The sequence below is a fragment of the Epinephelus lanceolatus genome, chromosome 20 (genome assembly GCF_041903045.1).
Source record: "Epinephelus lanceolatus isolate andai-2023 chromosome 20, ASM4190304v1, whole genome shotgun sequence".
Lineage (NCBI taxonomy): Eukaryota > Metazoa > Chordata > Actinopteri > Perciformes > Serranidae > Epinephelus > Epinephelus lanceolatus.
Window position 1 is genome coordinate 19,955,018 of NC_135753.1, and position 23,966 is coordinate 19,978,983.

The 23,966-nt window shown below is 35.6% G+C and overlaps 2 protein-coding genes across 5 annotated transcripts in view; one reads left to right on the top strand and one right to left on the bottom strand.

Moving 5' to 3' along the window:
- Nucleotides 1-1,594: 1,594 nt before the first annotated feature.
- bdh1 (3-hydroxybutyrate dehydrogenase, type 1) lies at nucleotides 1,595-18,654 on the top strand. 2 transcript variants are annotated; one of them, XR_013488292.1, is made up of 6 exons: nucleotides 1,595-1,926; nucleotides 14,523-14,633; nucleotides 14,810-14,951; nucleotides 15,064-15,216; nucleotides 15,858-17,675; nucleotides 17,895-18,654. XR_013488292.1 is itself a non-coding variant. In XM_033638419.2 (5 exons), exons 1-5 carry the CDS (start codon nucleotides 1,714-1,716, stop codon nucleotides 16,322-16,324), a joined length of 1,086 nt encoding a protein of 361 aa, XP_033494310.1. In that variant the 5' UTR covers nucleotides 1,595-1,713; the 3' UTR covers nucleotides 16,325-18,654. The 2 variants fall into 2 exon arrangements, 1 of the variants encoding a protein (XP_033494310.1); XM_033638419.2 differs by having other exon boundaries at nucleotides 15,858-18,654.
- nck1b (NCK adaptor protein 1b) overlaps nucleotides 18,568-23,966 on the bottom strand; it is a 37,215-nt gene continuing 31,816 nt past the window's right edge. For all 3 annotated transcript variants that reach the window (XM_033638132.2, XM_033638131.2, XM_033638133.2), the window contains one exon: nucleotides 18,568-23,139. In XM_033638132.2, the coding sequence (XP_033494023.1) occupies nucleotides 22,939-23,139 (201 nt within the window). In that variant the 3' untranslated portion in view covers nucleotides 18,568-22,938. The remainder of the gene's footprint in view (nucleotides 23,140-23,966) is intronic.

Genomic DNA, 23,966 nt, shown 5'->3' on the forward strand with positions numbered 1-23,966 from the left:
TTTTTTGTGTGAATCCTACGCATTGTTTTATAAATGAGACACCTGGGGCCGTATTCACAAAGCTTCCTAGTGCTGAGAGTCGTTCCTTGAGATGAAATTCTAAGAAAATTTTTAGAATTGTGATGTTTTCGTAGAATTTCCCCTTAAAGTTAAGACTAGAAATGCCAGAAATAAAGTAATCACAATACTAAGATACTTGGAAAAAATTGAGAAATGCAACAGTGCAGCAGTGATGACTTGGGTCTGTCAAATCCTTCCAGCAGCAGTGATCACACTAACAAAACACTTTCACAGTCAGCGGGTCATCTCATTTCCACTGGGTGTCCACACCTTGCAGGCTCACAAAAGGGCGTGTCTCTGACAACCAGTCACATCTGTTAAAAGCAAACATCACACCTCGCAACAGGGGTCAACCACACCTCCTCACTAAGATAAAAGTTTCTGTCCCTGCATTGCTCAGAGTTGCTCTGAGAACTTTCTTACATCACTCCTAAGTTAGGACTCCTTAGTTAAAGTTTTTAGGCTAAGTTAGGAGCTCTCTGAGAGGATTCTCAGAATGTGTGTGAATACGGCCCCTGATCTGGTTGCATTTTAATCCTGCCATACATTACACAGACAAATTTTTTCAAGTTTTTATTATACAAAATCAATAATGAATACATAAGTGACATTAATCAGTCAAAAAAAGAAAAAAAAAAGGGACAGTATACATATTTAAAGCCAGGGGGCATTATTCACCCATGCAAGTACACTGAAGGAAGTGAACTAATTTATTGTCTCATTGTTATTTTTAGAGGAGAAAATAGTTTCATGTATTGTTTAGTTTCATTTTCAAACACTATATAAGGGTTTATTGATTGATTATTGGTTGATTTATTGCCATTACATTTATTAAATCCAAATGAAACATTCCCGAATATAGTGAAATCAGAGCCTGTATTATCAATAATAAATCAGCTTTTTATTAAGTGCCAAAACAGATGAAGATATGTTTCTGGGAGTAATACATCACAGAATAAACAATTAATTGTCCATTTATTGGCTTGGTAATATCTGTAAATAACTAAAATAATTTTAAAGGAGATGTCCCTTATTTTTTAGGCATGTTAATAAATACTTACACTGTAATTTCCAAATATTTTATTTATATTATTTATATTAAGGTCTTTTGTAAAGCTGTTCCATAGGGGACAGAGACAGCATTACTCTGAAATAAACTGTGTATACCTCTGCTGTTATTTTTGGTAGACAAAAAGCATATCTGACCCACAGGAGTCATCATCTTTAAAAGGGATTGCATTCATGACTACAGAATATTCCTTTGGAGTTACAGGTAAACCAAACTTAGAGAGGAATTCTGAGTCTGAGTCACTGCCTCACCAAGATCATTTCATTTGTGAACAGTTTCTTATAAAAAAAAAGTGATTTGTTTAATACAATATGTTCCTGTTATTCCAAATAAAATATTTCTGAGGGGAGATGTCATGTAAATGATGGAAACTGGACATTTTTAGGGGGCAGAGCAGCTCAAAAAAGTTTGTGAGAGGTTGTCAAAACAAGGGACGTCGTTGCGTGGTGACGCCATCACGCAATGAGACCCCAACGTCACTTCGCAACTTGTAGCAACAGATCGACCTTCCTGCAGCAACTTCCTCTGAATATTATTTGGTAACACTGTTCCTCGTCTGGAAAGCAACACTCTGTTCTGTCAAGATGGCCCCGCTCCCTGTGCTCCGGGTGGCGCTCCTGGTGTCATTCTCTGTGTTCCTCACGGTGGTGCTGGGCTTCGGGCTGCCTGCTCTCCTGAATGTAGCGATGAGGATGTTGGGATTACCAGAGACCAGTGTGACCGAGTGCATAGTTGTGCTCTATTTACTTTTTGTGGTGTATGTGGCGACGCCTCGCATTCCCAGGGGCTGTGTGGAGGTAAGGTTACAGTATGGACTCCTGTTTCCTGCACGAAAAGTATTAATGTCCTGCATATAGGCAATAGTATATTAATTAATTAGGCATTTTACTGGGATGCAGTTTATCATAGCATCAGTTTAATATGGCACGTCGACACCAGAAGTGAAAAATTAATGAAAGCCTCGCAACTGTAAAACCTCAGTTTGACATTAAAAAGTCATACCATGGTACTCTCATTATAACAATCATGATACAGTATGCCATTAAAAAAGTCAAAGTCATGTATAGTATGGCATGAAGATAAATGCCGTGATGAATATCATATATCATAAGGAGTAGGACATAGTATGCCATAAAATGTCATAGGGCAAGTATGGCATAAAAATAGTTAATATAGTGTCATAACAAATACCAAAAAGTGATATTGTAGAATGCCATAAGAAAAAAATATAGTATGTCAAACAAAATAAAAAACAAAAAAAAAAACAACAACTAAACAGTTAGGGCATAAGTATGGCATAAAAATATTGGTAAAATAAATTAAATTTAATAAAATATTATATAGCAAAGTATAACGGAAAAGTCATAGTACAGTATGGCAATAAAATGTCACAATATGGCATAAATGCAGTATAGTATAGTATAGTATAGTATGGCATAAAAGTGCCATAGTGTAGTATGCCAATAAGGGAAATATAGCATAATATGCAATAAAACATTCCATATATTAAGTAATGAAACCTGCCAAGAAAATATGTACAGTATGTACTGCCATAAAAAAATGCATAATTTATTATTTCAATATAAATGTGAAAAATGTCAAAGTGTAGTGTGCTAAAAATGTCACAGTGTACTAGTATGTGATAAGTCATAGTATAGTATGCCTAAAGAAAATTAATAATATAATATACCATAAAATGTAATACTATGTCTGAAAAAAGGAAAATAAACATAATACTAATAAGAAGAATAAGAATAGAGTTTGCCATTAAAATGTCATAACATGTCATAACATTGTAAAATATGTCAAAAAAAAGTCAAAAAAGGTCATAGTATAATATGCATAAAAAGTGTCATGAAAATTGCGTAGTATGCCAATAAAAATAATTCATCTTAAACTATGCCATGAACACATCATAAATGGTATGTCACAAAAAAATTACTATAGTATGCCATAAGAATGTCATAGTATAGTATGTCATGCAACTGTGAAAAAATGTCATCGTATAGTATCCCATAAAAATTTGAAAGAATATAATAGCATACTAAATGTCAAAGTATAGCATATCATACGAATGCAAAAAAATGTCATAGTATATAGTATGACATAAAAATGTGAAAAAATGTCATTGTATGGTATGCCATAAAAATGTGAAAAAAAATGTCATAGTAAAGGATGCCGTGAAAATGTCAGCACAGTATGTCATAAAATGTGAAAAAATGTCATAGTAGAATATGTCGTCAAAAATCGTGAAAAAACATCATAGTAAAGTATGTTGTCAAAAATCATGAAAAAAATGTCATAGTATAGGATGTCGTCAAAAATCAAAAAAATGTCATAGTGTAGCATGTCGTCAAAAATCATAAAAAACGTCATAGTATAGCATGTCGTCAAAAATCATGAACAAAAATGTCAAGGTATAGCATGTCTTCCAAAATCATGCAAAAATGTCATAGTATACCATGTCGTCAAAAATCATGAAAACGCTTCAAAAAACTACAAAAAAAGTCATAATAAAGCATGCTGTCAAAAATCATGAAAAAAATGTCATAGTATAGTATGTCGACAGAATTCATGAAAAAACGTCATAGTATAACACGTTGTCCAAAATCATGAAAAAACGTCATAGTATAGCATGTCGTCCAAAATCGTGAAAAAATGTCATAGTATAGCATGTCTTCCAAAATCATGAAAAAACGTCATCGTATAGCATATCATCAGAAACTGAAAATAAACGTCATAGTATAGTGTGTCGTCAAAAATCATGAAAGAAACCTCATAGCATAGCATGTTGTCCAAAATCATGAAAAAACGTCATAGTATAGCATGTCGTCAGAATTCATGAAAAAAAGTCATAGTATAGCATGTCATCAGAATTCATGAAAAAACGTCATAGCATAGTATGTTGTCAAAAATAATGAAAAAAAACGTCATAGTACAGTATGTTGTCAAAAATCATGAAAAAACATTATAGTATAGTATGTCGTCAAAAATCATGAAAAAAAGGTCATAGTATAGCATGTTGTCAAAAATCATAAAAAAAATGTCATAGTATACCATGTCATCAAGAATCATGAAAACGCTTCATAAAACTCCAAAAAAAGTCATAGTATAGTATGTCGTCAAATGTCATGAAAAAACGTCATAGTATAATGTCGTCAAAAATCATGAGAAAACGTCATAGTATAGCATGTTGTCCAAAATCATGCAAAAATGTCATTGTACACCATGTCGTCAAAAATCATGGAAAAACATCATAGTATAGCATGTCTTCCAAAATCATGAAAACGCTTCATAAAACTACAAAAAACATCATAGTAAAGCATGTTGTCAAAAATCATGATAAAAACTTCAAGGTATAGCATGTTGTCAAAAATCATGAAAAAAAATGTCATAATATAGCATGTCGACAGAATTCGTGAAAAAACGTCATAGTATAGCATGTCGTCAAAAATCATGGAAAAACGTCATAGTATAGCATGTCGTCAAAACTCATGGAAAAACGTCATAGTATAGCATGTCGTCAAAAATCATGGAAAAACGTCATAGTATAGCATGTCTTTCAAAATCATGAAAACGCTTCATAAAACTACAAAAAAACGTCATAGTAAAGCATGTTATCAAAAATCATGAAAAAAAATGTCATAATATACCATGTCGTCAAAAATCATAAAAAATGTCATAGTGTAGCATGTCGTCAAAAATCATGAAAAAAAATGTCATAGTATAGCATGTCGTCAAAAATCATAAAAAAATGTCATAGTATAGCATGACATCAAAAATCATGATAAAAACGTCAAGGTATAGCATGTCTTCCAAAATCATGCAAAAATGTCATAGTATACCATGTCGTCAAAAATCATGAAAACGCTTCATAAAACTACAAAAAAAGTCATAGTAAAGCATGTTGTCAAAAATCATGAAAAAAATGTCATAATGTAGCATGTCGACAGAATTCATGCAAAAACGTCATAGTATAGCACGTTGTCCAAAATCATGAAAAAACGTCATAGTATAGCATGTCTTCCAAAATCATGCAAAAATGTCATAGTATACCATGTCATCAAAAATCATGATAACGCTTCATAAAACTACAAAAAAACATCATAGTAAAGCATGTTGTCAAAAATCATGAAAAAAAAGTCATAGTATAGCATGTTGTCAAAAATCATAGAAAACGTCATAGTATAGCATGTCGTCAAAAATCATAAAAAAAAGTCATAGTGTAGCATGTCGTCAAAAATCATGAAAAAAAATATAGTATAGCATGTCGTCAAAAATCATAAAAAAACGTCATAGCATGTCATCAAAAATCATGATAAAAACGTCAAGGTATAGCATGTTGTCAAAAATCATGAAAAAAAATGTCATAATATAGCATGTCGACAGAATTCATGAAAAAACGTCATAGTATAGCATGTCGTCAAAAATCATGGAAAAGCGTCATAGTATAGCATGTCTTCCAAAATCATGCAAAAATGTCATAGTATACCATGTCATCAAAAATCATGAAAAAATGTCATTGTATATTATGTCGTCAACAATCATGAAAAAAAACATCATAGTATAGCATGTTGTCAAAATTCCTGAAAAACGTCAAGGTATAGTATGTCGTCAAATATCATAAAAAAATGTCATTGTATAGTATGTCCTCAAATGTTATGAAAAAACATCATCGTATAGCAAATCATCAGAAACTAAAAAGAAACGTCATAGTATAGTGCGTCGTCAAAAATCATGAAAGACACCTCATAGCATAGTACGTCGTATAAAATCACGAAAAACCTCATAGTATAGTTTGTCATCAAAAATCATGAAAAAACGTCATAGTATAGCATGTTGTCCAAAATCATGCAAAAACGTCATAGTTTAGCATGTTATCAAAATTCCTGAAAAAACATCATATTATAGTATGTCATCAAATATCATGAACAACATCATAGTATATAGTATGTTGTCAAAAATCATGAAAGAACCTCATAGTATAGCATGTCGTCAGAATTCATGAAAAAACGTCATAGTACAGTATGTCGTCAAAAATCATGGAAAAACATCATAGTACAGTATGTCGTCAAAATTCATGAAAAAAACGTCAAAGTACAGTATGTTGTCAAAAATTATGAAAAAATGTCATAGTATAGTTTGTCGTCAAAAATCATGAAAAAACGTCATAGTATAGCATGTTGTCCAAAATCATGCAAAAACGTCATAGTTTAGCATGTTGTCAAAATTCCTGAAAAAACGTCATATTATAGTATGTCGTCAAATATCGTGAACAACATCATAGTATATAGTATGTTGTCAAAAATCATGAAAGAACATCATAGTATAGCATGTCGTCAAAAATTACCAAAAAACGTCATAGTATAGTATGTCGTCAGAATTCATGAAAAAACGTCATAGTATAGCATGTCGTCAAAAATCATGAAAAAATGTCAAAGTATAGCATGTCTTCCAAAATCATGCAAAAATGTCATAGTATACCATGTGGTCAAAAATCATGAAAATGCCTCATAAAACTACAAAAAAACGTCATAGTAAAGCATGTTATCAAAAATCATGAAAAAAAATGTCATAATATAGGATGTCGTCAAAAATCATAAAAAAAGGTCATAGTAAAGCATGTTATCAAAAATCATGAAAAAAAAATGTCATAGTATAGCGTGTCGTCAAAAATCATAAAAAAATGTCATAGTATAGCATGACGTCAAAAATCATGATAAAAACGTCAAGGTATAGCATGTCTTCCAAAATCATGCAAAAATGTCATAGTATACCATGTCGTCAAAAATCATGAAAACGCTTCATAAAACTACAAAAAAGTCATAGTAAAGCATGTTGTCAAAAATCATGAAAAAAATGTCATAATATAGCATGTCGACAGAATTCATGCAAAAACGTCATAGTATAGCACGTTGTCCAAAATCATGAAAAAACATCATAGTATAGCATGTCGTCAAAAATCATGAAAAAATGTCATAGTATAGTATGTCGTCAAAAATCATGAAAAAACCTCATAGTATAGCATGTCTTCCAAAATCATGCAAAAATGTCATAGTATAGCATGTCATCAAAAATCATGAAGAAATGTCATTGTATATTATGTCGTCAACAATCATGAAAAAAAACATAGTATAGCATGTTGTCAAAATTCCTGAAAAAACGTCATAGTATAGTATGTCGTCAAATATCATGAAAAAATGTCATTGTATAGCACATCATCAGAAACTAAAAATAAATGTCATAGTATAGTGTGTCGTCAGAAATCATGACAGAAACCTCATAGCATAGTACGTTGTATAAAATCACAAAAAAACCTCATAGTATAGTATGTCATCAAAAATAATATAAAAAACATCATAGCATAGTATGTCGTCAAAAATAATGAAAGAATGTCATAGTATAGCATGTTGTCCAAAATCATGAAAAAAACCTCATAGTATAGCATATCATCAGAATTCATGAAAAAACGTCATAGTATAGTATGTCGTGAAAAATCATGAAAAAACGTCATAGTGTAGTATGTCCTCACAAATCATGGAAAAACATCATAGTATAGTATGTCGTCAAAAATCATGAAAAAATCGTCATAGTATAGCATGTTGTCAAAAAATATACAAAAAATTTCATAGTATACCATGTTGTCAAGAATCATGAAAACGCTCCATGAAACTACAACAAAACGTCATAGTATAGTATGTCGTCAAAAATCATGAAAAAACGTCATAGTATAGCATGTTGTCCAAAATCATGCAAAAATGTCATAGTATACCATGTCATCAAAAATCATTAAAACGCTTTATTAAAATTACAAAAAAACATCATCGTAAAGCATGTTGCCAAAAATTATGAAAAAAAATGTCATGTCGTCAAAAATCCTAAAAAACGTCATAGTATAGGATGTCGTCAAAAATCATAAAAAAATGTCATAGTATAGCATGACGTCAAAAATCATGATAAAAACGTCAAGGTATAGCATGTCTTCCAAAATCATGCAAAAATGTCATAGTATACCATGTCGTCAAAAATCATGAAAACGCTTCATAAAACTACAAAAAAGTCATAGTAAAGCATGTTGTCAAAAATCATGAAAAAAATGTCATAATGTAGCATGTCGACAGAATTCATGCAAAAACGTCATAGTATAGCACGTTGTCCAAAATCATGAAAAAACGTCATAGTATAGCATGTCTTCCAAAATCATGCAAAAATGTCATAGTATACCATGTCATCAAAAATCATGATAACGCTTCATAAAACTACAAAAAAACATCATAGTAAAGCATGTTGTCAAAAATCATGAAAAAAAAGTCATAGTATAGCATGTTGTCAAAAATCATAGAAAACGTCATAGTATAGCATGTCGTCAAAAATCATAAAAAAAAGTCATAGTGTAGCATGTCGTCAAAAATCATGAAAAAAAATATAGTATAGCATGTCGTCAAAAATCATAAAAAAACGTCATAGCATGTCATCAAAAATCATGATAAAAACGTCAAGGTATAGCATGTTGTCAAAAATCATGAAAAAAAATGTCATAATATAGCATGTCGACAGAATTCATGAAAAAACGTCATAGTATAGCATGTCGTCAAAAATCATGGAAAAGCGTCATAGTATAGCATGTCTTCCAAAATCATGCAAAAATGTCATAGTATACCATGTCATCAAAAATCATGAAAAAATGTCATTGTATATTATGTCGTCAACAATCATGAAAAAAAACATCATAGTATAGCATGTTGTCAAAATTCCTGAAAAACGTCAAGGTATAGTATGTCGTCAAATATCATAAAAAAATGTCATTGTATAGTATGTCCTCAAATGTTATGAAAAAACATCATCGTATAGCAAATCATCAGAAACTAAAAAGAAACGTCATAGTATAGTGCGTCGTCAAAAATCATGAAAGACACCTCATAGCATAGTACGTCGTATAAAATCACGAAAAACCTCATAGTATAGTTTGTCATCAAAAATCATGAAAAAACGTCATAGTATAGCATGTTGTCCAAAATCATGCAAAAACGTCATAGTTTAGCATGTTATCAAAATTCCTGAAAAAACGTCATATTATAGTATGTCATCAAATATCATGAACAACATCATAGTATATAGTATGTTGTCAAAAATCATGAAAGAACCTCATAGTATAGCATGTCGTCAGAATTCATGAAAAAACGTCATAGTACAGTATGTCGTCAAAAATCATGGAAAAACATCATAGTACAGTATGTCGTCAAAATTCATGAAAAAAACGTCAAAGTACAGTATGTTGTCAAAAATTATGAAAAAATGTCATAGTATAGTTTGTCGTCAAAAATCATGAAAAAACGTCATAGTATAGCATGTTGTCCAAAATCATGCAAAAACGTCATAGTTTAGCATGTTGTCAAAATTCCTGAAAAAACGTCATATTATAGTATGTCGTCAAATATCGTGAACAACATCATAGTATATAGTATGTTGTCAAAAATCATGAAAGAACATCATAGTATAGCATGTCGTCAAAAATTACCAAAAAACGTCATAGTATAGTATGTCGTCAGAATTCATGAAAAAACGTCATAGTATAGCATGTCGTCAAAAATCATGAAAAAATGTCAAAGTATAGCATGTCTTCCAAAATCATGCAAAAATGTCATAGTATACCATGTGGTCAAAAATCATGAAAATGCCTCATAAAACTACAAAAAAACGTCATAGTAAAGCATGTTATCAAAAATCATGAAAAAAAATGTCATAATATAGGATGTCGTCAAAAATCATAAAAAAAGGTCATAGTAAAGCATGTTATCAAAAATCATGAAAAAAAAATGTCATAGTATAGCGTGTCGTCAAAAATCATAAAAAAATGTCATAGTATAGCATGACGTCAAAAATCATGATAAAAACGTCAAGGTATAGCATGTCTTCCAAAATCATGCAAAAATGTCATAGTATACCATGTCGTCAAAAATCATGAAAACGCTTCATAAAACTACAAAAAAGTCATAGTAAAGCATGTTGTCAAAAATCATGAAAAAAATGTCATAATATAGCATGTCGACAGAATTCATGCAAAAACGTCATAGTATAGCACGTTGTCCAAAATCATGAAAAAACATCATAGTATAGCATGTCGTCAAAAATCATGAAAAAATGTCATAGTATAGTATGTCGTCAAAAATCATGAAAAAACCTCATAGTATAGCATGTCTTCCAAAATCATGCAAAAATGTCATAGTATAGCATGTCATCAAAAATCATGAAGAAATGTCATTGTATATTATGTCGTCAACAATCATGAAAAAAACATAGTATAGCATGTTGTCAAAATTCCTGAAAAAACGTCATAGTATAGTATGTCGTCAAATATCATGAAAAAATGTCATTGTATAGCACATCATCAGAAACTAAAAATAAATGTCATAGTATAGTGTGTCGTCAGAAATCATGACAGAAACCTCATAGCATAGTACGTTGTATAAAATCACAAAAAAACCTCATAGTATAGTATGTCGTCAAAAATAATATAAAAAACATCATAGCATAGTATGTCGTCAAAAATAATGAAAGAATGTCATAGTATAGCATGTTGTCCAAAATCATGAAAAAAACCTCATAGTATAGCATATCATCAGAATTCATGAAAAAACGTCATAGTATAGTATGTCGTGAAAAATCATGAAAAAACGTCATAGTGTAGTATGTCCTCACAAATCATGGAAAAACATCATAGTATAGTATGTCGTCAAAAATCATGAAAAAATCGTCATAGTATAGCATGTTGTCAAAAAATATACAAAAAATTTCATAGTATACCATGTTGTCAAGAATCATGAAAACGCTCCATGAAACTACAACAAAACGTCATAGTATAGTATGTCGTCAAAAATCATGAAAAAACGTCATAGTATAGCATGTTGTCCAAAATCATGCAAAAATGTCATAGTATACCATGTCATCAAAAATCATTAAAACGCTTTATTAAAATTACAAAAAAACATCATCGTAAAGCATGTTGCCAAAAATTATGAAAAAAAATGTCATAGCATAGCATGTCGTCAAAAATCCTAAAAAACGTCATAGTATAGGATGTCGTCAAAAATCATAAAAAAATGTCATAGTGTAGCATGTCGTCAAAAATCATGAAAAAAAATGTCATAGTATAGCATGTCGTCAAAAATCATAAAAAATGTCATAGTATAGGATGTCGTCAAAAATCATAAAAAAATGTCATAGTGTAGCATGTCGTCAAAAATCATGAAAAAAAATGTCATAGTATATCATGTTGTCCAAAATCATGAAAAAACGTCATAGTATAGTACATCGTCAACAATCATGGAAAAACGTCATAGTATAGTATGTTGTCAAAAATCATGAAAAAAACGTCATAGTACAGTATGTTGTCCAAAATCATAAAAAAAATGTCATAGTATACCATGTCTTCAAAAATCATGAAAACGCTTCATAAAACTACAAAAAACATCATAGTAAAGCATGTTGTCAAAAATCACGAAAAAAACGTTATAGTATAGCATGTCTTCCAAAATCATGCAAAAATGTCATAGTATACCATGTCGTCAAAAATCATGAAAACGCTTCATAAAACTACAAAAAAACATCATAGTAAAGCATGTTGCCAAAAATCATGAAAAAAAATGTCATAGTATAGCATGTCGTCAAAAATCATAAAAAACGTCATAGTATAGCATGTCGTCAAAAGTCATGAAAAAATGTCATAATATAGCATGTCTTCCGAAATCATGGAAAAATGTCATAGTATAGCATGTCATCAGAATTCATGAAAAAACGTCATAGTATAGTCTGTCGTCAAAAATCATGAAAAAAACGTCATAGTACAGTATGTTGTCAAAAATCATGGAAAAATGTCATAGGACAGTATGTCGTCAGATTTCATGAAAAAACGTCATAGTACAGTATGTCGTCAAAAATCATGGAAAAACGTCGTAGTATAACATGTTGTCAGAATTCATGAAAAAACGTAGTATAGTACGTCATCAAAAATCATGAAAGAACATCATAGTATAGCATGTCATCAAGAATTACCAAAAAACGTCATAGTGTAGTAAGGATAGACCGATACATCGGCCGGCCGATATATCGGGCCGATATTTGAGTTTTTTACTTGTACCGGCATCGGCCGATACGCACGTGGGTTCGCGGATTTATTTTTCCCTGGCATGATTTACAGACAGGCATCCACGGGCAGCTCTGTGTTGCCAGAAGACCCTGCAGCACACATGCAGCAAATCCTACTGTGTACAGTAGTTGTTGTTTTATTTATGCTTCAGCTTAAATATTTGTTTTATAAAGACATTACTGGAAGATTTAAGAGCACTGAACTCTTTTTTTTATTTGAATATAATAATAATAATAATATTCTACCTGTTCTACCTCAACTTTCCATCTTGTTTTAGTATTTTTTACTGTTCAATAAATGGTTCTTATTTTAAACTTGAGACCTGTAATATTTGTTATCATTGTGTCACTTTTTTTGATGTAAATTGAGGGAGCAAAAGCAGTATCGGCCCCAAATATCGGCTCAAGAAAATCGGCAGTCCATAATCGGTCATCGGCTAAGGGTGATGGAAAAAAATCGGTATCAGCATCGGCCCTAAAAAATCCATATCGGTCTATCCCTATAGTGTAGCATGTTGTCCAAAATCATGGAAAAACGTCATAGTATAGCATGTCGTCAGAATTCATGAAAAAATGTCATAGTACAGCATGTCGTCAAAAATCATGAAAAAAAGTCATAGTATAACATGTTGTCAGAATTCATGAAAAAACGTCATAGTATAGTATGTCGTCAAAAATCATGGAAAAACGTCATAGTATAGTATGTCATCAGAATTCATGAAAAAACGTCATAGTATAGTCTGTCGTCAAAAATCATGAAAAAAACGTGATAGCACAGTATATTGTCAAAAATCATGGAAAAATGTCATAGTATAGTATGTCATTATGAATTACCAAAAAATGTCATAGTACAGCATGTCGTCAAAAATCATAAAAAAAGTCATAGTATAACATGTCAGAATTCATGAAAAAATGTCATAGTATAGTATGTCGTCAAAAATCGTGGAAAAACGTCGTAATATAGTATGTCATCAGAATTCATGAAAAAACGTCATAGTATAGTATGTCGTCAAAAATCATGAAAAAAACGTCATAGCACAGTATATTGTCAAAAATCATGGAAAAATGTCATAATATAGTATGTCATCATGAATTACCAAAAAACGTCATAGTATAGCATGTCGTCAGAATTCATGTATAGTATGTTCGTCAAAAATCATGAAAAAAACATCATAGTACAGCATGTCGTGAAAAATCATAAAAAAAAGTCATAGTATAACATACTGTTAGAATTCATGAAAAACGTCATAGTATAGCATGTCGTCAAAAATCATGGAAAAACGTCATAGTATAGTGTGTCGTCAAAAATCATGAAAAAAACCTCATAGTATAGTATGTCGTATAAAATCACGAAAAAACCTCATAGTATAGTATGTCATCAAAAATCATGAAAAAAAGTCATAGTTTACGATGTCGTCAAAAATAATGAAAGAACGTCATAGTGTAGCATGTTGTCCAAAATCATGAAAAAACCTCATAGTATAGTATGTCGTCAAAAATCATGGAAAAACGTCATAGTATAGTATGTCGTCAAAAATCATGAAAAAACGTCATAGTATAGCATGTCGTCAAAAATTACCAAAAAACGTCATCGTATAGCATATCATCAGAAACTAAAAAGAAACGTCATAGTATAGTGTCGTCAAAAATCATGAAACATTGTGAAAACATTTCATAGCATAGTATGTCATAAAAATGTCATACTATAGTAGTCCATCAAAATGTGAAAAAATATCATAGTGTCGTATTTCACAAAAATATCAGAGTATAGTATGCCATAAAAATGACAAAAAAATGTCATAGCATAGTTTGCCATAAAATTGTGAAAAAATGTCATAGTATAACATTGCACAAAATTCACCATTCATGGCAATATGGCAGTATATAGTATGGTATAAAAAATATCATTGTACAGTATGGCATTAAAGTGACACAGTATAGTATTCCATAAAAAAAAAATCATAATATAATATCCCTCAAAATGTTTGGATCTTGCATGCCACTGATAATGCTATAGAAATTGATGTAAATACTGAAATGGAAAGCTGATGTCTTGTTAATGTTTACACATGTACTATATGTAGACGGTCCTAATTTCCTTAATATTTCCTTGTGGAATCTTTTCATTAGATTAAATTACACACATTAGATATTAATGTGTGGAACCTTTCATATAGTCCATTTGTAAATCTTAATAGCTTTTGGGGACATTTAGAAAACCCTAACTACATGGTGCCCCTCTCTGCAGGTGAAGGGGAAAGCTGTGTTTGTCACAGGTTGTGACAGTGGATTTGGTCATGAACTTGCTAAACATCTTCACAAGCTTGGCTTCACGGTCTTTGCTGGATGTCTTCTTAAGGTACGGAGAAAACATACAGCAGAAAACATACAAGGGCAAGCAACAACAATTCTCTGAGGTTGAAAAACAAATAAAGTGACTGTCATTTGTTTGCATTTTAAATATGTTTTCCAAAGCTTTCAATGGGTACGTTTCATCTGAGTTGGTATAACTGAGGTGACATGTCATCGTTGCAGGATAAAGGTGGAGAGGGTGCAAAGGAACTGGAAGAATTTCACTCAGATCGTATGAAGGTGGTCCAGCTGGATGTCTGCAGTGAAGAGCAGGTGAACCAAGCTGCAGAGTATATCAAAGACAACCTGGAGGACTCAGAAAGAGGTACTGCAAATATCTCATGTATTCATTAACTTAGCTAACAGAATATTAGTGTCTGTGTTCATCCACAGACTTCTTTTTAACCTCTGACAATCTGTCACTGGTCTTGATCCAGGTCTGTGGGCCGTGGTGAACAACGCCGGTGTGTCAACGTTTGGAGAAGTGGAGTTTGCCTCCATGGACACCTACAAGCAGGTGTCAGAGGTCAACCTGTGGGGCACCATCAGGGTCACCAAAGCTGTTCTGCCGTTGATCCGCAGGGCCAAAGGTTAGCAGCTGGAATATAACACTGTATTATCACTTAGTGATATATAAACATGATGGAGTTAAACAGTGTCCAAAATGGCACCAAACTGCACCGGGGATTTTACTTACTCAACTTTGTTACCAGACTTGAGGATCATAAGCCAACCAGTAAGTTGTGTCACATGATTTCAATGAGGAATGCTGACTATTTCAACAAGCCTGAAACTGAAAAACAAATTTAAAGCCTTTCTTTATCACAAAAATGTTAATGACTTAATTTATATGTATTGAAGTACGTATGTTTTAAAGGTCCAGTGTGTAGGATTTTGGGGGATTTATTGGCAAAGATGCTGTCTTTACCAAAGTTTATCAGCAACTGACAGCTCAGCATAGGTTAATGAGTGACTCATCAAGCAACATGAAACACAGCTCCAGGCCTTGTGTTAATAATATCTTTGGACAGTTGAACTTTGGATCTGGATCCATAACAGACTTTGAGTTTGGAGCTGGACCAAAGACACTTAATTTCCTTTTACATCATTTTATTACCAGCGGTGCTGCATTCAATTGTCGTTGTATCCATTTATTCTAATTCAGCACTCGTTTCGAAGAGACATATCTGCAGAAAGCCTGACTAAATCTCTGTTACGTTTATCTCTGCAGGCCGTGTTGTGAACCTGGCCAGCATGTACGGGAGGATGGGAAATGCCTTGCGTTCACCTTACTGCGTATCTAAATACGGCGTGGAAGCCTTTTCTGATTGCCTTCGCTATGAAATGAAGACCTGGGGAGTCAAAGTGTCCATAATCGAACCGGGGAACTTCATCGTGGCCACTGGCATCATGACCCGAGACATTGTAGCCAGCACGGCCAATAAGCTGTGGAACGAGGCGCCGTCGCATGTGAAGGAGGATTATGGGAGAGCCCACTTTGAGCACCACATGGCTTTGATGCGCTCTTACTGCAGCAGCGGACAGAGGGATATTTCCCCTGTTCTGGATGACATTACTGATGCCATCATGTCCAAGCGCCCCTACACACGATACAACCCCATGGAGCCATACTGGTGGATCAGAATTCAGATTATGACCTATCTGCCTGCCGCAATAGGCGACTTCTTCTACTACTAAAAGAGGAGCTGTTCCTGTAGGAGTTTCCTGTGATTCATATAAAAGCATCTTATTCAACTCTGTAGCGCTACGCAGATCAGTAGACTTACCCTGAACAGGGCTCTCTGCTACGTGTTCCTCAGCACTTTAAACCATTCACTGATCATGCCTTAAAACTTAATGGTTTTTTAAACTGTAAAGAAATTATTGCACTTTGCTTTTTGTATGTTGTACAAGACCCATAACTTTATCTATACAGGTAAATTCCATGATAAGTAGTAACTACTTTGTGTTGAGTATCAGCAGGGCTATGACATACTCGTAGCTATATATACTGCATCGTTATTGCTTGCTGTGGTATTATCTTAAAGGGACAGCTCAGCCCAAAATCAAAAATACATATGTTTCCACTTAAATGTAGTGCTATTTATCCGTCTAGATTGTTTTGGTGTGAGTTGCCAAGTGTTGGAGATACCGGCCGTATGTCTGCCGTCTCTGGAAAATAATGGAACTAGATGGCACTCGGCTTGTGGTGCTCAAAGCGCCAGAAAATACATTTAAAAACTCAGCTGTAATGTCTCTTTCCAGAAATAATGACCCGGTTACCACAATGCAAATAGCTAATCAGCAACTCAGTGTATTTACCCATATAGACATGGTTGACGACCTGCTGAAGTTCAAACTGAGCATCAGAATGAGGAAGAAAGGTGATTTAAGTGACTTTGAATGTGCTGTGGTTGTTGGTGCCAGACGGGCTGGTCTGAGTATTTCACAAACTGCTGATCGACTGGGATTTTCACACACAACCATCTCTAGGGTTTACAGAGGATGGTCCGAAAAGAGGTCAGAGGAGAATGGCCAGACTGGTTCAAGATGATAGAAGGGCAACAGTAACTCAAATAACCATTTGTCACAATCAAGGCAGAAGACCATCTCTGAACCAACAACACGTCCAACCTTGAAGCAGATGGGCTACAGCAGCAGAAGACCACACCAGGTGCCACTCCTGTCAGCTGACAACAGGAAACTGAGGCTACAGTTCACACAGGCTCAGAAAAATGGACAATTGAAGATTGGAAAAATGTTGCTTGGTCTGATAAGTCTGGATTTCTTGGCACACTTTGGGCCCCTTAGTACCAACTGAGCATGGTTTAAACACCACAGCCTACCTGAGTATTGTTGCTGAGCATGTCCATCCCTTTATGACCACAGTGTACCCATCTTCTGATGGCTACTTCCAGCAGGATAACGCACCATGTCACAAAGCTCCAGTACCTTGTTGAATCTATGCCACCAAGAATTAAGGAAGTTGTGATGGCAAAAGGGGTCCAACCTGGTACTAGCAAGGTGTACCTAATAAAGTGGCCAGTGAGTGTATTTTCTATCTACCAAACTACACCTGCCAGCTGTATCACTGCACAGAAGGAAGCATGCATCTGCTGCTAGCTCACCTAGCACCAAGGAGCTAGCTAATGTTAGAGCTTAGCCATGGAGGAAGCCATTAATTTTTACATCTTGCGCTGTTACAGGCATAAGCCTCTCATCCATGAGTAGATGCACTTTTCCTTCTGTGTGGTGATACAGTTGGCAGGTGTAGTTTGGTAGAAAGAAAAGAATTCCTACAGAACAAGACAAACTGCTCACAACAAGCTCTGTGGGTTATCTAGAGTAACCAGGTCATGGCTTCTGGAAAGAGACATTGCTGGTGAGTTTTTCAAGCCGAGTGTCTAGTTACATTATATTCGAGAGAAGTCAGACATCCATATCGTCGATATCTCCAACACTCAGCAACTCACACCAAAACTATCTAGACTGATAAACAGCACTACAAGTAAGAGAGGAAAATGGAGTTTTGATTTTGGGTTGAACTGCCCCTTTAGAAAAAAGAAAAAGATTGTTTTCCTCTTCTATCTTTTACTTGTAACGTTTTGCCTTATGGGAATCTTCTGGGCCCCCACTGGCATGAGGACCAAAGCCGTTAGAGCTCAAGAGAAGGCCCCCGCTGTTCTGTTGTGGCGACGCCGGAACAAACCAAGGTCAGCTACTGTAAGGCCGTGTTGAGATTTGGCTCGACTCAGCCCAAAGTTACGTAACAGCAACACAAGCCCACTTTGTCTCACATGCGGCCCGAGCTTCTGCGTGCTACTTTTGACAGTGAGGTTGATTGATGTGATTAATGGGCATACTGGAATTAAAAAAAAAAGCTTCTCCCCACCTCCCCTCTCCCTCCTGAATGGAAAAGTATCTGAATATCGAATGATGTGAATGAAAAGAGCATTTTTATTTTGACAATATTACAATCACAGTATCATTTTTCAAGAGTGATTTGAAATAAAGTGACCAAAATGTGATGGTGTTTTTGTATTTGAGTTTGGCCTGGGTTGTTTCAGTAACATGTAATGATACAAATGGCCACTGGGTGGCGTACATGCATCATACAAAACTGCCACAGCTCTCCTCATGCATGAATCATCTGCTGTCTATCAGATATTGTTAATGTCCCAATTTAGGCTGCATTATTATCACATTATAGCAAAGCTGGAGTACAGAGAAGAAATAATTACCCAGTTTTCATATAGTTAGGACTTGTACACAAACACAAGGCCTAGTCTATGAAACATTTTGTCATTGCTGTTTTTATAATCAGTACAAAAACAGCTTCCAAATGAAAATGAAAGTACCAACATTTGACAGTTCAGCCTGACAGCAATGAAACACTGCTGCAGATAAAAACAAGACATCATCATATCATTTTTATGCCGTTTATTACGTCTTTTGAACACTCTAATAAACTCTTCTAAATTATTACACCTGAAGACGATCTCCCCTCCATAAAAACAGTATTAAGAGCATGACATTAAATTTCACAGCACTGCCTTTATCATTCCACAGCATGGATCTGTTTTCTTCACTCTCTCTCATACAGAAAAAAAAAAAAAAGCTTTGTGAGACAAAGAACACCAAGAAGCAGCACAAAAGCACCAAAGTTTGAACACGGGTCATTTGTTCTGGAGTATTATCAAGAAATTAAAAGTGGAGATTCACGATTATCTCAGGCTTGTTTAGCAGTCCAGAGCTGCCTGGCTGCGCTTGTAGTTCTCTGTCGTGAAAAACAGTTTGATAAACAATCTCTTGATAATATCCGTCACAAGTGACTTGAGTGTAAGCAGATTTTAAAACCATGTCTGTACAGCTACAAGGCTCTGCTCATGCAGCCTCTGTTGGTGTAAAATGAAAAGAGATCCCAGTTTATAACAATATCTATGCAGGGAGATACTGTAGGTCTGTATTTGAATATCAAGTAAAACATTTAAGCATTGAGGATTTCTTTTTTCTTACATATTTAAGTGGCTAAACTGCAAAAGTGAATGTCTTACACTAGTCTTATATGAAATACATACAGACATAAAAAACTATTTCCTCAGAAACCATGACAGTTTCTTCACAACCGACGATACGTGATGCCGTTAACTTGAGGTGCTCATACATGAGATTCAGGTCATGATTACATCACACCTGGGGGGGGGGAGGGGTTATGTTTCTGAATGAACATCAGCACATTATTTTATACTGTACACGTTAGGCATTCACTTTTCACTTAAGGAGTTATACTTGATGAAATCAGCAAAGGTAAGGTCACTTGAAACTACACACAACATCACCTAATGGGCATTTTATGCGTGATTTGAAACAAACAAAAAAAAGTTACTGACATTTTCAGCCAACAGCTACATGAGGAAATACCCTTCTCTGTAAGGATGACACCCCCATCACTAATCAGACTGACGCACGTGCAAAGCTCTAACCAAATAGCACGCAGTGGTGACAAGAGAAGTGGGAAGAAGAAGAAGACAAAAATAAAAAAAAAGGGACGCTAAACCTTTGGTTGACAGAAAGCTGTGAAGGCACATTTAAAATCTCCTTCTAAATCCTTCAAACTGGGGCACGTTGCGTTGGCGTTTGTCACTTTAATGCTGCGTAATATTGCAGATGCTGTAGAACTGGAAGTCGGGGAGGAAATTTCACACACAACAACGAAAAAAAATGGGGTTGTCGATAGCAGTCGGTTATTACTGTAGGGCAGGCAAACACTCGCTCACATAAAGTGTCAGAGGAAATGGCACCAATACAACACCAGGGACTGGGTGTAATAAATGACATGCAACAGGATTCCTGTAACCCAAATACTTATCTGGTGACGATAACACAGAAACCAAAGAGGGGATCACTGGAAATGGCAGGAAGACAGGCATAAATGTCCTTTTTTAAAAAGATTTGGGACCCAAAAGAAACAAAACTCACTTAATCCATTTTGCATTAAGCATGTTAGATGTTTTTGAGCCCTGACAGGAGCTTTTTAATCCTGGAATGTATTTTTTGTACTGTTTAATAAGCTGTAATATCACTTAAATTAGCCAATGACTGGTACTGTAGGTGCATAATTAGAACTTGCCGTTTTGAACCCGTGATGAATCAAACTGAGACGCAGCATTGTTTATAATCCATCTTCTATAACAGTCACAGCTCTTGTATGAACAGCTCTGTCAATCACCTGGGGAACTGAGAGGAAAAAAAACACACCCATGTTTTGTGTTCATTGTGGCATGACTGACTTTTCATGCTTGGATTAATTAGACTTTAAAAAGCCCTCCCATCCAAAAATCCTTTATTCTCCACTATGATACATCAGCGTTGGCCTCCATTCATTTCCCCGCCCGTATAAGGGCTGGGAGCGGTAATCCAGATACTCGATTCCGTGGAACACATTCTCCAAGTCTCCTCCCTAGATCCTACTTCGCTGCTTTTGTTTTTTAAGGGTCCATTTTTCCATTCCTCCTCTATGAAATCCCTCTTCCTCCTCCTCCTCCTCCTCCTCCTCCTCCCCTCTCCTTCCCTCTCTCGCGCTCTCTTTCCCTCCCCTGCGCTCGGGTCCAACTGGCCACAGCTGGAGAACTCATCATCGCGAGCATCGTGATCATCATCAGCTCTCTGAGCCCACTCCGCCTGAAGCAGCTCCCTGCCAGCGCTGCTCGCAGCTCTGATTGCAGGCGCTGGTGCGAGCTGCCCCTTCAACATTCAAAACACTACTTGGTCCATTTTTACAAATACCCACTCACTGTAAATATAAACCATGTGTTCTGCCGAAAAACATTTAGATGCACTGCACTCTAACTTGACATTGACCATACATTTAGAAAAACAAGCTGGATTCCCCAAACTGGGAGACTTCTTAAGACATATCGGCCGTGGAAATACATGCCCATACCTGGGCATTTTGATAGAAAACATCAAGCATTTACACCAGTTTGTACTCAGCAGTGAGGAAATGCTTTCTGTGCCTCCTAAAGGAAAAGGGCGTCTCCTAGCTTGATGTATATGTGCTGCAACACGACCCCTGTGTGACCCCTTAACTCCTCCATTCCCTCCAGTGATCACTAACTCAGGAGCAGTGACATCATCCTCTGGACTGCCTGGACTGATCCTCCATTTCCCCTTCCAACTCCACAGAGCTGGCGGGTGTTTGGAAGCCGCATTGCTGTCAACACACACCCATCCCACTGCTCTCATCCTCCTCGCCTCCAGAGAACCGTCCCCTTGAGCAACACTGGGAGGACACATCAGCTGTCAGGGATCTGCTCTGCACTAAGAAAGCCTCCAGACTGCGAAGGAAAGTACTTTCTGACTCTTCACATGACCTCCACACACACGGATAAACTCCCCCATCGCTCACGCCGGCTGCCAATCACTCTTTCAGGAGATAAAAAAGTGACGGTGTGAGGACGCGTTTCTGTTTGCATGCACACATGCAAAGTCACACCGTCTGTGATGCCTCGGCTTTGTAACATTCACATGATATGGATACAGCAATATGTGAGACAAGCAGTTTTGTTGTACAAAAAGAAAGTTGAACAACTAGTTTGACAAGAAGAGGAATCCTCCAAATCCTCCCACCGCAGATGAGTGCGGCACTCCGATCTCTACCACTATGATCCTAACAGAATTGTATCAATAAATATATTTTGGTCACTTAAATGTTTATTCATGATTAGCAGTTAGCAGAAGTTGTGGATTAGTGTGTCCACAATCAGAACGAACCAATTAAGACAGACGACACAGAAACGAGTTGAAACGTGGACCTCTGTAGGCTAGTTTGCTAACATCTGACAATGCCTCATACGGGTGGTTGCTGTGTTGGATACAGTTAAAAATAATCACATTTTTTAAAAAGAAACTGTTAAAAAGATTATATATTATCAACAAAAACAAAAAAAGGAAACTAAATGCAGCTCTAATAGATATCAAGGTGGAAATACATGGCATTGCCTATGACCTAACACATCTGGATAATTTAAAATAGGCGACCAAGAGGTCTGTAGTCAACTCTCAGGAGTCCATAGTCTCTTTGTCTCCCCCTCCCATTCCTCCGTGTCTCTCCCATGCTTTTTCCATACCTCCTCTTGGAATGCTCACAAATCGGGCATTTAAGTCCTGATGATGTGTTAAGTCCTCAGGCTTGGAGTTTAAATGTTAGTGTGTGTTCTGGCGTAAGTATCTGTATGTATATATATGGATGCAGTTAATGTATAGGTGTGGTGTCTGTGTGGAAGTGCGTGTGTGTGTGTGACAGAGAGGGATCAGGAGGCGGCCAGGGCCTTGATCAGGTACAGTTTGTCTCCCTGCTCACTGGTGAAGATGGGGGCCTTTTTGTAGTGTTCAACAAGCTCTTCCATAGAGTTGAACTTGCGCTGTCCAATGCAGTAAAGGTTTTCCTTCAGCTGCACTTTGAAATGCTTGTTCTTGCTCTGCGCCTTCAGGGAGATAGAGAAGTCGTTTGGCTGTGAAAAGAAAAGGAAATGCAGAGTTACACTATCGGTGTCGAGACAGTGGTATGAATAAGGGCGCCTTTAAAAGTGTCACTGACAGTCATCAACTTTCATCTCAGCCCAAATCATACATTGCAAATGGTTGGTAATGCTGTTAACCATGTACAACACATCAATAGTTCGGTTTCTAATCAAATGAAGCACCAATTTTTTACAGAATTTTTAGAACACCTGCAATTGAAAATGTACACGTATGTGACCCTTGTGCAAATATTGGGAGTTGGTCCTTCGAGATAAGCAGTAGGTGGCGCTAGTTCTCCAGTCAGGTGTCATTATACCACTGCAGAAGAAGAGGGCCCAAGACAAGGAGGCTAATCAGGCTAGACCCTACATGAACCTGCAGTGTCTGTCCAAGCCTGACCTGAGTTCGAACCACGGCAGCAGTTTTGGGCCTGAGCTTGATTAAAAACCCAAATTTCTACTGTAAAAAATATATTGAGTGCACAACAACGGTTCATAGCAATGCCGCGCATAGATGGTGACCTTACTGAACTATTGTTTTGTCTGTGAACCTTGACAGTTACTACTGAGCTGAATTTGATACCTTTGTTAAATGACCTTGTTGTTCATTCATGTTTTATGGCTGTTTTGTGAAGTTTGCCTTCAGAACTTTGAGCAAGACAGACCTGAAGTTTTAGGAAAAAGATCATTGTTTGGGTTCATATGAAAAGCTCTCTGACAGAAAGCCCTGGAGAGAGCTTAAAGTGGCCTCTGCATTGACAGTAAATCATGACTCTATGTCATCATTTAAAGGTGCTGTATGTGGGATTTAGGGGGAT